The 16,677-nt window shown below is 39.9% G+C and overlaps 1 protein-coding gene across 2 annotated transcripts in view; it reads right to left on the bottom strand.

The window, feature by feature from the left end:
* RASA3 (RAS p21 protein activator 3) overlaps positions 1–16,677 on the bottom strand; it is a 199,594-nt gene that overhangs the window by 108,067 nt on the left and 74,850 nt on the right. For both annotated transcript variants that reach the window (XM_090021644.1, XM_090021654.1), the window contains exon 3: positions 7,183–7,286. In XM_090021644.1, the coding sequence (XP_089877770.1) occupies positions 7,183–7,286 (104 nt within the window). The remainder of the gene's footprint in view (positions 1–7,182; positions 7,287–16,677) is intronic.

The raw sequence follows: 16,677 nt of genomic DNA, 5'->3' as shown, positions 1-16,677 counted from the left end.
TACTAATTTTGATTCATATGTATATGACCACTTTAAATGTATTAGGAATAAATCTCTAACTGAACATTTAAGTCCCCTCCCCCACAAACCTCACCCCCAACTTAGAATCCACCCATGGAATGGACTGCAGCAGAGAACAGATGACCAGGGAAATGGCCTTGCATTCACCTTCAATTTCTAAAGCTGCTCCCATCACACAACAGCCTTTAAAACCATAATTTTATTGGACATGAGCCAGAAGTCTCTGCTACTTTATGCTGCAGCTTCCCCCATAACAACAAGGATGTTCACAGCCGCTCACTCAGCTGCAGATCAGGCACTACATCCTTTCCTGGCTATTTCATGAAGTATAGTCTCAAATGTTCCCTAATCCATCCAACTAAATGGCTTGCTCCATGACAAATTCCACACCAAGACTTGTCTGTACAAGAGACTTCCTACACAACTCAGCAACTAGAGTCTCACTCTAGTGCCATCCCCAGCTCCTCTATCTCCAGTCTGGAAAAGATTAGACCTTTTACCTCCAAAGCCTGTCATGCAGAATTAAGGCCTCTGCACTTGTTGAGATTGTGAGCATCCAGACTATTGGTAGTGACAGCAGGTAGATGGGTTCTTTACTTTTTTCCTTCTTTGCAGTACATGCTTTTGAAATGTTTCATGATGATGATGAAGCAAGTGCTGCCACACTCGTATGTTGGAAGCATGAGGGCAAGAAAGCCAGTAACAGGTAGAATGGTCAATGTCAATAAGACTTTGGGCTCCCAAAGGAGTAAGGGCAGTCATAGATGATGTGGTCGGCCATCTGAGCTTGAGCACCACAGGCCGACCCAGTCAGTCAGAGTCATTGGAGAGGCCCCAAGAGTGTGTGCTCACTTTAAACTATCCAATGCCTGTTCTGAGATAGTTAAGAGCAATCCAAGCCCTGCAGAGCAGGCTGACAGTATACAGAGGCTGATACAAGATGATGCATGGCTGCATTCACACCAAAGGTTAACCAGAACTCAGGTGCAACCATTTTGCTGTTTAGCAGGATGCTCTACAGGTTTATTCTAAGCTTGTCTGACTAAGATGATCTGAGTAATGCTGACAGCCTGACTGAATGAACTAACCAGGTGCATGAAAACTGGCATGCATCTTAAGAGGCAAAGAAGTAGGAGGGTCAGAAAACACAGGCCTAATGAACTGTGGCTTCATCATTGGATTTTTGCTGTATCTCACTGCAGCTGACCCCTGTGCTAGTCCTTAAATCAATTTTCCTTAAAGCAAAAGCTGGGCTTTAACTTATATTCAAAGTTCAGCAAGTGAATTTGGTTCAAAACACAAACTCTGGAAAAAGGGTTTTGTGTGAAAACAATTCAGGTAATATGGGTCAAATGAGAACTAACACTGTATCAACACAGGACAGTAACCCTAACTTTCATACCTACTAATGTTAGGCTGTTTGCTAAAGAGCATGTTCAAAAGTGTAAGATGAAAGGGCAGAGTTAAGGTTCTGATACGTGATCTGTTAATCAAAGCATGTACCTGTGGGTAGAGAAGAGGGTAAGTATTGTTACAAGGTTGGCTTTTTCATCCTCCTGCTTTATGGCTGTGTAATATAACCTAAATGTTTTACATATCTATTTCATCTAGCAAGCACATATTTCAGAGTTCAAATGGAATCAAATAGACCATACAACAAAGTTATCTCAAGCAAATTCTATTTTATGAAATTGTTTCTCAAGGCTTGTTTTCATGCAATGCAGTCATCTGTTTCCTTTATTTGTATAGTCACGGCTTGCCGCTTCCTACAAGTTATGATGACATCTGTCCAAAGTATGAGAAAGTTGTCTTTAGCTATAGACCTCAATTTCTCCTAATATAGATTCACTGCTTTTGATAGAAGTGTTGAGTTAAGTCTGGGATTTCCTTTTTTATCTTCCTTCTAGCCAAGGCAAGAGTAAGTGTATATCAAGCAGAACTCAAATGTCAGTGACATCTCAAAATAAGGAATACATTGGTTCCTCAGTACTACTCTACATCAGTTCTATAGTTCCACATCTTCTCGGTTTTGGAAGCATACACATGAGAAAAGTACAAGTACTTCAAACATGCCAACACTAAGTACTTTCCATCTCAAGAAGGAAGAGAGGAACTGAGTTTGTTTGTTCCAGGAGACTGAACAAAATTTCCCATGAATTATGTCATCTGTCTAGAGCAGCAGATTCAGATTAGAATAAACCAAAATCAGAGGTAACAAAGACAAATGTGTTTCTAATTGGCTTTAGTATGCCACAGTTCATCCATGAGGAAGCAGTGGAAAGTAATATGAAGGGAAGGGTGCAACCTGCCAGAACTGGGATGCAGAAGAGTGCATTTTACCTACATACCTCAAAGCCAGCTTTGCAGACACCATGGAGACTGGAATTGCGAATCAGTGGAATCTTACATAGCAGAGAACCATGTATGAGGTCAAACTCCATGAGTACCTTGTCTCACCACTTAAACAGTTTAGGAGATGGTTGTTTTGGACCCATCAAGGACCACCTTCTCACATACACCCCTGGAATACCAACCTAATCTTCCAAACAGTCATATAATACAGTGACAATATTTTAAAAGCTTTAAGAGCTCCTTTTCCACACACAAGAGGACAAGGATTTTCCCACAAGTGTGAAGTCACTCCTCTACCCCAGAGCTCCACAATAAGCAGTATTTTGTTATATCCAAGTTCCCCTCTGTGTATATAGAAATATACACAACCCCCTCCCCACACATACGAACACAAACATGTGCTTAAAATAGAAGTTCTCATGCCAGAGTTATGGGAATAAGTTTCCAAAATAAATACAGTCTTGCAATTACTGTTTCCTGCCACATTTGCGATTAAAGTAGAGAATAATTCATGTAACCAATACTCAGTATGAGCTATGCTTTTAGTGTAATGCTAAATGAACTGAGGTGGCATGTTTCCTGTTTTTGTGTGATCTATATACTCAAGGTCACAGACCTGCATCCTAAGCTGTTTATTACAAACCCATGGGAATACCAGCCTGGGGCCTACAGTGGAGATGGTTCTTGTCAGTTACTCTTTTAGGTACTGGACTAACTTAAAGAAAAAGCTTTCCTCTACAAAGTATTGGCATTACCTGCCCTATTTTATGGTATCTCATTTAATACTTCCACCACATATTAATCAAAACTAAAACAGGAATACACAGTTTCAAAACTAATCAACACATGCATTTTCATAGTTGCTATCTATAATAGTATCACTGTGTCATTACTCTTTTCTTCTGCTACTTGTACCCACCCAGACGCATCTCATTTGCCTAATACAAAGGAGGTTCATTAAGTATCAATAATTTTCCAAATTGACTCTCTGAATCCTTTTCAGATTCAAAATGATAGATGACTATTATTGTATTTCTTACAGGTACCATATCTGGTTTTCTGTGCTCATCACTGATCTGATTCATTTGGAGCACAGTTAACAGGGCTAGGACGAGAAAAAACACATTATTTTAATTTTAAGCAAAGAACAGTTAAGCTAGTTATTCTCTCACAAAACAATGAAGCCTAATGAGAATGGTACTAGGTTTTATTGGTACTAGTAACTTTTCTACTGAAAGCCTCTCACTATGTTTTAAAACCAGTAAATACTGATAGAATACCACACTATGGAAGGCAAAACAAGAATGTGTGAAAGCTAAGAACAGTTTAACAGTCATTTATTACCCATGAAGTGGGCAATAGAAAATGGGCATGCACATACACTCTCTTCATGTTTCAGACTAATTAGGCCCGGCATTTTTATCTATTATGTTTGCATTCCACATTGCTTCCAAGGAACAGTTGTCCACAGCTTTATCGTCAGTTCAGCTAATAAAATCCTAAAAATGACTTAGCAAGTTAACTTTAGGAAAATGCCAATAAAGCAATGAAACATGCAAAACCACAGATGCATTTATCTGTACAATCCTTTCATCCGCCAAAGCAAAAAAAAAACCCAAACAAAAAAAACCCCCAACAACCTTTGTTAACATTAAAAGTTTATCTGCTACATAAATGTGCATCTTTCTGGGTTATTTTTTTGTTGAGAGGCTTAAACAAAGAGGAATAAATATTGTCTGAAGTAACTTTTTTTGCTAACTCATGGCTTTATATTTTCTACACACTGTGGGAACATAACATTTCTACCTTGAATGCTGGAGAATTTGCTATTGCAACTGATCACAAAAAGAAATATATTTCGTATCTGAAGAAGCAAATACTTATTCAAAGCTATAGTCACTCCAACCAAAATAAATATTATAATATAACAATGCCCCACAAACACTAAATTATTATTAAAAACAAATGCTACCAGCCTAACACCTAACCTAGCCTTAACCCTCAAAAATGTAACTCCAACACACACAATATATATATTGTGGACATGAAACGAGTAGTCACATCACAAACTCGGTACACAATGTCTTTGAATCAGGCTCTAGAAAAAAGTCAGTGTAGAACCATGCAACCAACAGGAAATAAAATGCAATATTAAAGTAAAAATGTAGCATCTACAGAAGTAAGATTTCAAAGCTATGGTTCCCTTGACACACACAGAGCAAATCTGTAGATCTCAATGAGGAATACACGCTTTCCTAAAAAGTTTGTTGTGGGGAAAGTATATAAAGAGAAAGTAAAAATATACTGTAAAAACACAATACATTTAACATGTTTAATTCTTGTTGAGTGATGTTACCCAGCTATCAGTCTGCCTCTTTATGGTATCTTTACTTCCATATGCAGATTCATCAATTTTTTCTATAAAAAGGTAAGATACCTTAACTTCACAGTTGTTTTTTATATCTTACATGAAAACAAGTTGAGGAACTGAATTATGGTTCCTTTACACCTCTAAACTTTCTTGTATAAATAGCATTTTTCATTGCTATATGTTAATAGAAAGTATTTAACTGTGCAAAGACATGAGTTTGTGAAAGCTGGAACTTGGATAATTTGCTATTTTGTTAATTTAAGAGTGGAGAAACAGAAATAAAACCCACCCACAAAACTCCAGGGGAGAATGACACTAGTACTAGTGGGGACTGTCACTAGTGCCTCCCTTTGGAATAGCTGAGTGCTGCGCATTCTTAAATCTGCAATTGTCCAGCTCCTACTCAAGACAACATGGCTTGACACTGACTCTCCAGCCAATTACTGCCTAGTCTCCAACCTCCCTTTCTTGGGGAATGAATGGCTATCCAACAGCTCCAGCCCCCAGCCACTGGAATCCTGGATCCATGTAAGTTTGATTTTTATCCTGGATATAGCACTGAAACCGCAGTTGTGAGAGATGATCTTCATTTGGAGATTAACAGGGGAAACTGTGCCCTGTTGATCTCACCAAACCTTTCAGTGGTCTTTGATCCACTTGACCCTGAGATGCTGTTAAACCATTTACATGGCCTAGTAGGTATTCATGGGACAGCTCTATATTGGTTCTGCTCTTTGTAGTAGGGAAGGTCCCAGAGCACGGTACCCGACATCCCTTTAGGACCTTTCTTGTGAGGCTCCCCGTGGGCTTGATTTTCTAGCCCTTCTTAGTCAATGTATTTGATGCTACTGTGAGGGACTGCAGAGATTTGAAGTGAAGTATCATCAGGATTCTGATGACACCCATCTCTACCTCTTTCACCAACTCCATGAGGTGAGAAGCTGTGAAGAAGCCGTGATCCTTTATTTCCAATTCAGATCTGGACACCATCCTCCATGACTTCAATCTCAAGGATTATCGTTACAATGCACTCTCAGTGGAACTGCCCCTGAAGACCACCTAGAAACTGAAGCTGGTGCAAAATGCAGCGACCTGTCTTCTGACAGGGGTGAACTGCCAGGACTTCTAGTGCTCCAGAGTTTGCAACGACTCCTAAAGCTTTCTGGACAGAATTTAAAGGTGCTGGTTTTGACCTAAAAGACTCTAGTCTTGCCCCTATTGCCTTCTCCCTCATGCTCCATTACAATTCTTAAGGTCAGCCACAAGCATTCTCCAGCAAGTCCCATCAATGTGCCAAAACTGCCTGGCAAAACCATGTGGTGTGGTCACTCTCAGCTCCTCATCCCTGAAACTCCTTCCTCCGTAAGGCGTGCCAGAAACCAAGCCTAGACATCTATGAAGATCAGTGTAAGACTTTCCTTTTTGGATAGGTGTTTAGCAAACAAAGCTAGACCTGGATATTACTTAGTGTGTTTCTATTTCATGTTTTCTCTGGTTTTTATAGGCATTTTTCCTGTTAAGTTACTCTGTTACTCTGTCCTGTTAAGAGTGAGACCATTGAGAAAGATGGCATATATATTACATTTGCAACATTTATATTAAAATGTTGCAAAGAAGGCTAACAGCATCCTGAGCTGCATTGTCAGAAGTGTTGCTAGCAAGTGAAATTCCCCTCTACTCAGCACTGGTGAAGCCACATATGGAGTACTGTGTTCAGTTTTGCATTCCCCACTATAGAACGGATGTGGACAAGTTGGAAAGTGTCCAGTAGAGGGCAACAAAAATGGTGAGGGGGCTGGGAGAAATGACCTATGAGAGGCTGAGGGAACTGGGCTTATTTAATCTAGAGATGAGGAGACAAAGGGGATTTCATAGCCTTAAGCTACCTGATGGGGGTTACAAAGAGGACGGGGCTAAACTGTTTTCAGTGGTGACAGACGATAGAACAAGGAGCAATGGTCTCAAGTTGCTGCAAGGGAAGTTTAAGTTAGATATTAGGAAACAAATTTCTCACTAGGAGGGTAGTAAAACACTGGTAGAGGTTACCCAAAGAGGTGGTGGACTCTGTCCTCGGAGGTTTTCAAGACCTGGCTAGACAAAGCCTTGGCTGGGATGATCTAGTTGGGGATGATCTTGGTTTGAACAGGGGTTATAGACTAGATGACCTCCTGAGGTCCCTTCCAACCCTAATATTCTATGTTGCACAAAAATTTTAATGTGTTTTTTGGTCTTCTGAGATAAAGTATGGTAAAGACCACCAATACACACCCACCTCCCCACACAAAAAATAGATAACTACTTCTCACTGTCATTCTTGCACAAAACAAACCTGAATTCAAAGAGTTGAATATATTCTGATGAGCATGAGAAATACTGAATCTATAAATGAAAAGCTCTAAATAAAAAATACGTTTAATGCCATTTAATAAAACACATACCTATTATGGAATCCCTTCGGAAAACATCTCTATCAAAAATATAAAATGACAGGTGACGAAAACTCCGAGGAATTTCACAGTAAAAATCTTCTCCATAAAAGGGGCTGGACAAAAAAAAACAAAACACAAAACAAGGAGTTAATTTGTATATAATTCACACACCGAATATTGACTATACATGTCTTTAGACTGTGATTATGTGTCTACTGTAAACTTCAGCATCAAGCATTGTACCATTTTGGCATTTCCCATTTCCTATTAAGTACACAAAAAACAAAATTTTCTAGCACGCGACAAGAACAAGATAATATTTTGACTTCAACAGCATACATGGCCCTAATCAAAGATCAGGGCTGGCCTGTGCTAGGTAGTATGCACACACAGAGGATGGAGAGTTCCCTATCAAAACAAGCTTGCAATTTAAGACAAACAACATAACAGAGTGAGACAAAAAAGCAGTGAACAAGTTATTTCCCAATACTGAATTGTTCAGTTAAAAAATAAACCTGCAAAATCTCCATCCATCCAACTCTTCTGTTTTCTTCTCCCACAAACCCAACTTCAAACCTGATTAAGACAACCCTTCAGATGTAAACTGGTTTAAAAAAAAAAAAATCACACACACTGTATATCTATTTTTATTTGAAATGATATACAGAAAATCACTCAAGGTAGATCAACAACAACAACAAAATCATAGCTTTACAGTTAAATTAGGGCAAAACATATTTTCTCAAAGTGGAAAGCTGCTTAAAGACTAAGCACTTTCCTAGAATCTTACCTGTGTTAATAGAGAAAATATTTTAGATTCCTCATAGTAACTATTTCAGTTTTCCCCTGACCAAATCTATGATTAAGGAATTGCATACAAGAATTGTAAACATCTATCAGCATTATTCGTTCAGTAGCAGGTCTACTGTTCTGCAACAGATTTTTTTTTCTGAAGTGACTTAAATTTCATCCATCCTGATCTGCTGAAGCATGAGTCATACTAACAGATGCAGCAAGCAGTACAGATGTAGACTTAAAAATAAATCTCTAATTCTAATTAACAGGCTAAAAGCCAGTATGGTTACGTGGATTTTTTTCCCCTGCTTAAAACAGACTTCCCTATTGTCTCTATCAAGCACAATGTTGGAAGATAGATTCATTAAAGCTACAGCATAAAGAGTCTATAACAACATTATGTTTTAAGATTAAATATTCAGTCAAGGTTATTAATAGTTCCTTACATTAACTTTTAATTTTTACTATAATTTGTAAGCATACGACATTTCCTTGGCTTCTATCAGAACACCACTGCAGACGTACATTGTTGCTATTATGCACAGCAGAAGTCTTTAGATCGCTGCATACCTACTTTTTAAGGGTGTACGAAACAGGCTGTATTCGATTCGGATTCGACTCGAATCAGGGGACAGTGATTCGATTTGTTGATTTAGATCACTGTCCTGATTTGATTCAGGCAAGTCTGAATCTGAAGATAAACATTTAAAGCTGTGTCTATATCTGAATCATCAAATCTCTCCAATCTGATTCAGAGAAATTAAAGGATCTCTTGATTCGATTCAAATTCAGAGATTTGGCCTCCAAATCGGGCCAAATCTCCAGCAAATAGAATCAGCGACCAAAGCTTCACACAGCCCTACTACTTTTTTTCCTCCACTGGGACCTAAAATGAAATATGTCCCTCTTAATGGTTTTCCATATTGCTCTAATGGAGTTAAGGAGTTAACCAGCAAATCTCATGCACTTGATGCAGAATGTACAGGCATTGCAATGTAGCAAAACTTTAGTACTAAATATTGTATTTAGAGAAAACATACTTTCCAAAAGGCAAGTAATGTTATACAAAACTCAATAAAATATTCAAACATAAACTGCAATGTGATGATATACATCTAGGATAAATAGCAGATTAAACCAGAAAAGCACTACTAATATTCAATATGGATCCCAAAGGAACACTTCAGACTATGAAGAATTATATAATTTGGACACTCTCCTACCCCACAGTCCCAGAATTCTAGTTTCTGCATTCATTTATTTTTGTCTGAACCCCCGACTACCTAAAAAGCAGATTTGAATGTGCAATCTCTCACATCCCCAAGGCTTTGGTCTCAGGCTAGATGAACTTAACTACATTAATGTTTCAGTTTAAGTCATTTAATAACTATTAAGTAGTATACTTCACTCAAAGACCAAGTATATTCAAAGATCACAAAATGAACTTTTCATTGGCATTTTTCTTTTAAAATGACAGGACAACATACCCATTTTTCCCCTTTGCCTGGTCTCTCCCAGAAAGGTACCTTACTTGAATTTCAATGCTGCAGTATCCTTTTTAAAAAATTGATACAAGTCAGTAGCATGAACTTGTCTACCAAATTGAAAGCCAATCTAGAATGCTAACATAATGATTCAAGGTGGTCCTAATCCTACAGGCACTTACATATTTATCTTCAGAGAGAATATTTACAGGCATAAAATTAAGAAGATGCCTAAAATCTGGTGCACACGGTGCCAAAACACTGCAGCAAGACCATAAAAAAACACCAACGTTTAAGTTGCTTCGTATAAATTCTGCTTGTTTTTTTTTTTGACCTGCTAATGCACCTATCCATAAAAGCTTCTTTCCATCCCATGCATTCTTGATGGATACAATGAAAATACACAAGCAAAAAAAACATTCATTCTAACCTTATTAATGATATGATGTCTAATAAATTATCGGTTATGACCCATTTATCCATTAAGATTGCTGGAATTGTACTGGGCTTCTTGAGGATCTAAAAGACGGTACAAAACAAATATGCTTAATGCAGTCTACTCAAATCCGTACTGAAAATGAAGGCAATTCATTTGGTACTAGGGAATAGGCATAGTACTTTGGTCCTAGAATAGAGCTCCAGTAGGACAGTCAAACCATCATCTTCTGTGGTATTTAAGAGTACAAAAGACAACTGAAGGAAGACCACAGGGACATATGCTGAAAACATCTTGGAAGGTAACAACCTGGTGAGTAAACTGGAAAAAGGAAATCTTTTAAGCTCAATTTGCAATGCATGACACTGGAGAGGGGAGAAATGCGAGGGAAGAGGGGAGAAGTGCAAAAGATGAAGCAGCTAGTTATGTGACACTTGAATCCTGCAAGCACTACTAGACAAAGCTTACTAGTATGAGTAGTACTACTAAACTCATTGGTATTCCTCACAATAAGCATTATACTCAATTATGTTTGTAGAATAAGGTTCCTCGTTTACACTTCAGAAACTCTTTTTAGTGGCTTCTTTGGGAACATAAAATTTGACTAATTCAGGAAATACCTTTCAGTCATATTACACTGCTCATTGATAAAAGCAAGTTCTCATGCAGAAAAACAGTAAAGTTTCAACTGCAAGAAAAAACACATTAAATCTAATCTGATTTTTCCCCTCCTCTTTTGCATTGGCAGGGCTGGCTTTGAAAAAAACAATATCTTCTTTCTAAAGAAATCAAAAGGAACCACGCAACTACTTTGAGCTTCCACTTAAATTGCAAGCTTATCCTTCATGTATCCCTTCAAACAGTACCCACTTTGTGTTAAGCTTAGACCTGAGAAGCCAGAGGTCACCAGTCAAACCCCATGATGTATTTCCCAAGCTGAGAGTCTTCTCAAGCATCAGCCTCAGGGCTCTAGAACCCTCTTTCCAAAAAAAGTAAAGAATTTCCCTCCCCCACAAGAGTCAACTGACTCTGTTGGTTATACCAAGTACTTTTATTTAACACAAAAATTAGTTTAAAAAAAAAGTCAAAAGCAGGAACAGCAATTCCCTTCGTTGTCCATAGGCAACTGACATGGTCTTTAGAAACAAAACTCTAGAATCAACCCAGCTGGAAGTTCAGCAGTCTTTTGGAATTCAATGAGCTCAAATTCAATTTTCAAGGGCTTCCCTTGTACAAGGAGTATAGTCATCATTAGGTGAAAATACGAGAACAGATGTACATTTAAATGTTAGAATAAGCCTCAATATTTGCAAAACTCAAGTGTTTCAGCAAGAAGTGTCAAAATAGCTTCAGATTCTTTAAAGTCTTGCAATGACAGAAAAGGAAACGCCATTTTCAGGAATGGAAGCCACAGAATACACTTATTAACTTATGAACTTAACTTCTTTTCAGACTAGAAACAAAGGTACTTTCAATTTCAAGTCCTTTGGTTGTACCTAAACCATTTTTTAAATTTCTCCTGTGCATATTTTCATTAATCTGCCTTTAGTTGTATTGTAAGGATAGTTTGTTGACTGGAATTATTCACAGAATTATGGAATTCCTAAGCACACAACTGCTGCACCCAAAAGTTAACAGCAGCAACTCCATGGTTAACATTGAAGCTACTATTCTCATAAACAGCCCGAGTCAGAAAGCACCTAGTCTTAGCACCCCCGACTCAAAAAAATTGACTTGAGTCAAGTTTCACATGCTGTTCACCCAACTGTGACAAAAGTAGTAGAACAAACTTCAGTGCATCGTGGAACGGAGGTTGATTTTCAGACAGTCAGAAGGACTCGAGATAATTAAGGGAGAATGTGACAGGACATGGAGAAAGGAAAAGGAAACAGCTCTTTTACACCTTCAGTGTATAATGACTTTTTGAAGATTTCGAGTGACTACATTTATAGTTTTGGGAAAACAACAACTCTTCCCATATTCTCCATATTACACTCAGCCTTCATTACCCTCTCCTTCCCACACACACACAAACAAACTAAAAACTTGCCACAATCTGAAGGAGGGAAGGTCCTTTTTCACAGATCTCATGAGGAACTCTTTTCTTGCAGGTTTTTATGCCAATGTACTACTGCAGTGCAATGCACTACTGCATTGTGGGTCTTACCCCTTTTTTCCTTTGTCCAATGATCAACAGGTCATAAATGAAAACTTAATTAAAAAGAGTGGGGGGGGAAGGTACCTAAGCAAATGTCACTGGCTTTTAACATAACTTCCAATTGCTTTAAGTAACCAAGTGTGAGAATATCTGGAAATTAACAAAGTAATCCTTCTCATCTTCTATAACCAAAGAATTTTTCATGCACCCAAACTTCACCCAGTGTCACGTTTCCCATTCAAGAGACTCATTTCTGATTATTTACTATGGCTATAATAAAAAAAAAAGAGAACAAAAAAGAATAGAATACGGGTTGTGCAAATTTTAAGGGGAAGAGAAGTTAAGAGTCAAATTGAGGTATGAAATGCATAGGGCAAGTGTAAGCACTGAAATATATATGGAAATGGAAAGCTTAACTTTTAAGTTTTCAAACCCAATTCTCATGATTTGGGTCTCTTAACAAAGCAGCAGAATTTTTTAATTGCTTTTGTGCATCTGCCAAGTGATTCCACAGACGTCTTAATCTTTAAAGCTTCTCATGTACAAAGATCTATTAAAATCATTGCAATGTTCATTGAGAGGAAGAGAGACAGACATTACGAAGTGAACCTCACAGACTACAACCATTTTTTTAGCTTTAGATTATGTTGCAAAACCCTGTACTTATTTCTCAATGCTTGGTGATTTGCAAAAGCAGTCTTGTTTTTATTTTGGCACTAGTACTTCAGTGGATGAAGTGAAAGAGTTGTACGATGAATAATAATGAAACCCGTCAAACCAAACCTCTTTGTGCACGGATTTTCTTTTTTAAAAAGAAAACTGCCTTTGTGCTTCTAAGCGAGGACTATTAACATGCCACAGAGAGCTCCACATCCTCAGAGTATTCCAAAACGTTTAGAAATACTGGATTCATCCTGTTACATGAACTGAAGACCAGAGTTCACATCACAGTGTGAGTTGGAAGCAAAAATAGAATGAATACATCTACAGAAAGGCACTCGCCCATTGCTGAATAACTCAGTATTTGGCTGGTAAAATTAACATTCATACTAAATGACATCTCTTTGAAAAAGTGGAGGCAGCAGAAAAATAAAAGGGATCTTTCAAAATATTTGCATGGGCCAGATAATAGATTAGGGTGCATTCAAATTTTGGACCTCTATGGTAACTGGCTCCACAGAGCCATGAGGAAGCATAAGTGAGCAAGCTCATGTAGGAGGAACCAAAGGGAAGCTGATACATTTATTAAGATACATGACATTATCTGTGAAACAGAATTGTGATATTCTTATTAGCAGGAAGCATAGCAACTAAAACACCACATAGACCAGCAGTTCTCAACTAGGGTGCCAGTGAGGTATCAGCAGATAAGCAAATAAGCTAAATAGATAGAGACAGGCTCAGGCTTGCCCCGGCCTGAATGAACTCACACCTGCACTGCCCAGTCCCTCTGCAAGATGGTAAGCACTGTAATATATAAAATTAGTTTTTTAAATTAGGTGTCACTCAATTCACTGAAGTTATGAAGGAGTGCCTCGGTTCTAGTGAGGGGTGGTATTGCCTCGAATCCAAAAAGGTTGGGAATTGCTGATCAAGACCAAAACATGCAACTTAAGCCACTATCAGAGTATAAGACTGCATCATTCACTCTGCCTAAGCCACTTTTTCCTCGCATGTAAATGTACTGTATGTAAAGGGACCTGCCGCCAGTGTTGCATGGTTTCAACTGCATCTACCACAAGCAGTGAACTCAAAAATTGTTGCATTTTCTCCACAACCACGCCCAAAGATGATAAAACATTAATACCACATACACCCTTGTTAGCGGTAGACCAGGGTGAGCAAAATACGGCCCATGGGCCACATCTAGCCCACCAACTGACTGGATCCAGTCTGTGGCTGCCCCCACAGTACTCCACATTGGGCCAAGCTACACCCACTCCCACCACTGCCCACTGGCCTGGGTGCCAGCCAGTGCACAGCTTCTGGCAGGGCTCTTCCCAGTGTAGCTGCAGTCGGCTGGGTGCTGCTCTGCTCCCTTAACCTCCAGCAGCAGCTTCTCCTCCTGCTCCTGCCCCTGCTGCACCACTCTGGGTGGGAGGGCAGGGGGTACACATCAGCAGAGCAGCTCCCACTAGAGATGAGGGGAACAGAGCAGCACCCAGCTGACTGCAGCTGCACTGGGAACAGCCCTGCCAGAAGCTGCAACCGGCCAGGGCCCAGACCAGGGCTGGGCCTGATGGGCATCGGGGATGGGGGGGATGACAGTGTGCTGCAGACGCAGACCAGGCAAGCTCTGCTGCATCCAGTCCCGCCTCCTCCTCCCTCCTCGCACCCCCAGCTGGCTCTCATGCAGCCAGCCCCCTCAGCACACCCCCACCCCTCCCACACCACAGGGTGCGTAGGGAGCAAATCATACCCGCCCCACTCCTGAACACTTCTCCCCACCCACCCAAAGCCCCATAAGGAGTTTTGGAGAGTTGTTGCCCAGGGGAGGCTTCGAGGGTGTCGACCTGGCCCACAACAGAGCTCATCAAAACTCTCTGTGTGGCCCTCAGGCCCAAAAAATTAACCACCCCAGTGTAGATTCATCTAGCTCAGTGAGGTCAGCTGAGCTATGCCAATCACAGCAGTGGAAATATGGTCCATGGCAGTAAGGTTTCTACTGGAAAAAACACAGAAACAGATTCTCAAGCCTGTAAGTATCCAGGCTTGAACAATTATAAAGCATAAGAACCCAAACACACGTTAGTCTTCACATGATACCAAAGAGAAAGAACAAAAAGCACCATGTTTCTCTAAAATGTGTTCCATTCGATCTTCATCCCACTTCATTTCTCTTTTGCAAGCATCCAGAGTCTGTGCTTCTTCCACTTTTACTATGCCAGAAAGTGACAGCAAGTGGATATGCCTGGAAGGCTGAAAGTCTCCCAGTCAACACGAAACCCCATCCTCTGACAATGTCATCTCAACATGCACAGATTCTCCCTTCGCCTTTTCACTGACCATATGTATTTCTGACGTAATTAACTCTACTTTCCCCCAGGTTATCCCAGTCCCCTCAGAAAATAGGAATATGTGCATCTCCCTGTCTGTGTTTGCACCTTCACAACAAAAGCAGAACTCTACTATATATATATATATTTTTTTTTTTCAGACATGCTTATAACTGAAGTCTACCTCAGTGCTGAAAAGTTACTAATATGGATCCATATGAGGATATGCAAGGACACGTAGTCTCTTTCACAAAACCCTCCCAGAGTTTTTTCACCATACTTCCTTCCCCACCACAAACATTGCTCCCTTTTTTGGCACTTTCCCAGCTGTGCTACTTCCCCACTGTCCTAGCCACAGAGCCTTCCTTCCCTTTCCACTAATCTATCATAGGTAGCTCAAACTGTTCCCAGGCTCCCCTACTTGCATAGCTTCCCACCTCAAGTATTAATATCCATACTGAAATTAAATGGTGATACAGATTGGTGCTGAATAGCAAAATGTAACCACTGAATAGAGGGTGTGGTGGACAAAGCAAGATGGTCAGAGAGACAGTACACTGAAGAATGAGGTTGTGGGAACTTTTTTACTTTAATATTCTTGACTTTAAAAAAGCTGACTTCAATAAGCTAATGACTTTAGGTAAGTAATGCCCTATGGGATCATGGACTGTAGGAAAAGTGTGGATGAAGAGTGGTTGTTCCTCAAGGACATGATCCTCAGTGCACAGAAGCTGTCCATACCTGTACACAAAAAAGGTGGCACAGGGGCCAGAAGGTCACCTTGACTCAATAGGGAAGTCACAGATCTTCTGAAAAAGAAAAGGGAGGCTTACCAATGGTGGAAGCTAGGAATAGGCCCCAAGGAGATCTATATAAGATTAGCCCACACCTGTAAGGGGCAGATTAGAAAAGCAAAGGCAGTGACCAAATTCAGGTCAGCAACCGAAATCAAGGACAGTAAGAGGAAATGGAAGGAAAACCAGTGGAAGCGTGGGACTACTCAATGCATCTGGACATCTGATCACTGACACCAAGGAGAAGACTGTACTCCTGAATGAGTACTTTGCATCTGTATCCCATCAGTCAAAGTGATAGCCTGACGAATGCAAATGACACAGAATAGTCACAGAAGGGATGATCACCTACCAACAGTCAATGAAGAGCTGGACAAAGAACAGCTAGAGAGGCTGAATACTTATATGTCAGCAGGACTTCATGAACTCCACCTGAGAGTGCTGAACGGATTAGCTGAAGTCATCACAGGACTGCTGGAGAACCTCTTTGAAAATTTGTGATGCTCAGGAAAGTTCCCATAAGACTGGAAGATGGCCAATGTTGTGCCCATCTTCAAGAAGGGGAGGAGAGAGGACCCACAGAACTACAGGCTGATTGACTTCAATTGCAGGAAAAATCCTTGAAAAATTCAAAGTGTCCATATGCGATAAGCTAGTAGAAGGCAAAATTCTGAAAGACAGCCAGCATGGCTTTGTTGTGGGTAGGTCATGTTTGACTAACCTCATATCCTCTACAACCAGGTTACTCACCATCTGGATAAGAGAGAGTAGGTCCACATCATTCACTACTTTAGGAAGGCCTTTGACTTGGTGTCTCATGAGGCTCTCAAGGTAAAACTAG

This window comes from Crocodylus siamensis, chromosome 1 (assembly GCF_052110815.1).
Source record: "Crocodylus siamensis isolate JL-2025a chromosome 1, ASM5211081v1, whole genome shotgun sequence".
In the NCBI taxonomy this organism is placed as follows: Eukaryota; Metazoa; Chordata; order Crocodylia; family Crocodylidae; genus Crocodylus; species Crocodylus siamensis.
The sequence above is the reverse complement of the archived record's forward strand: the minus strand, read 5'-3'. Positions and strand labels throughout refer to the sequence as shown.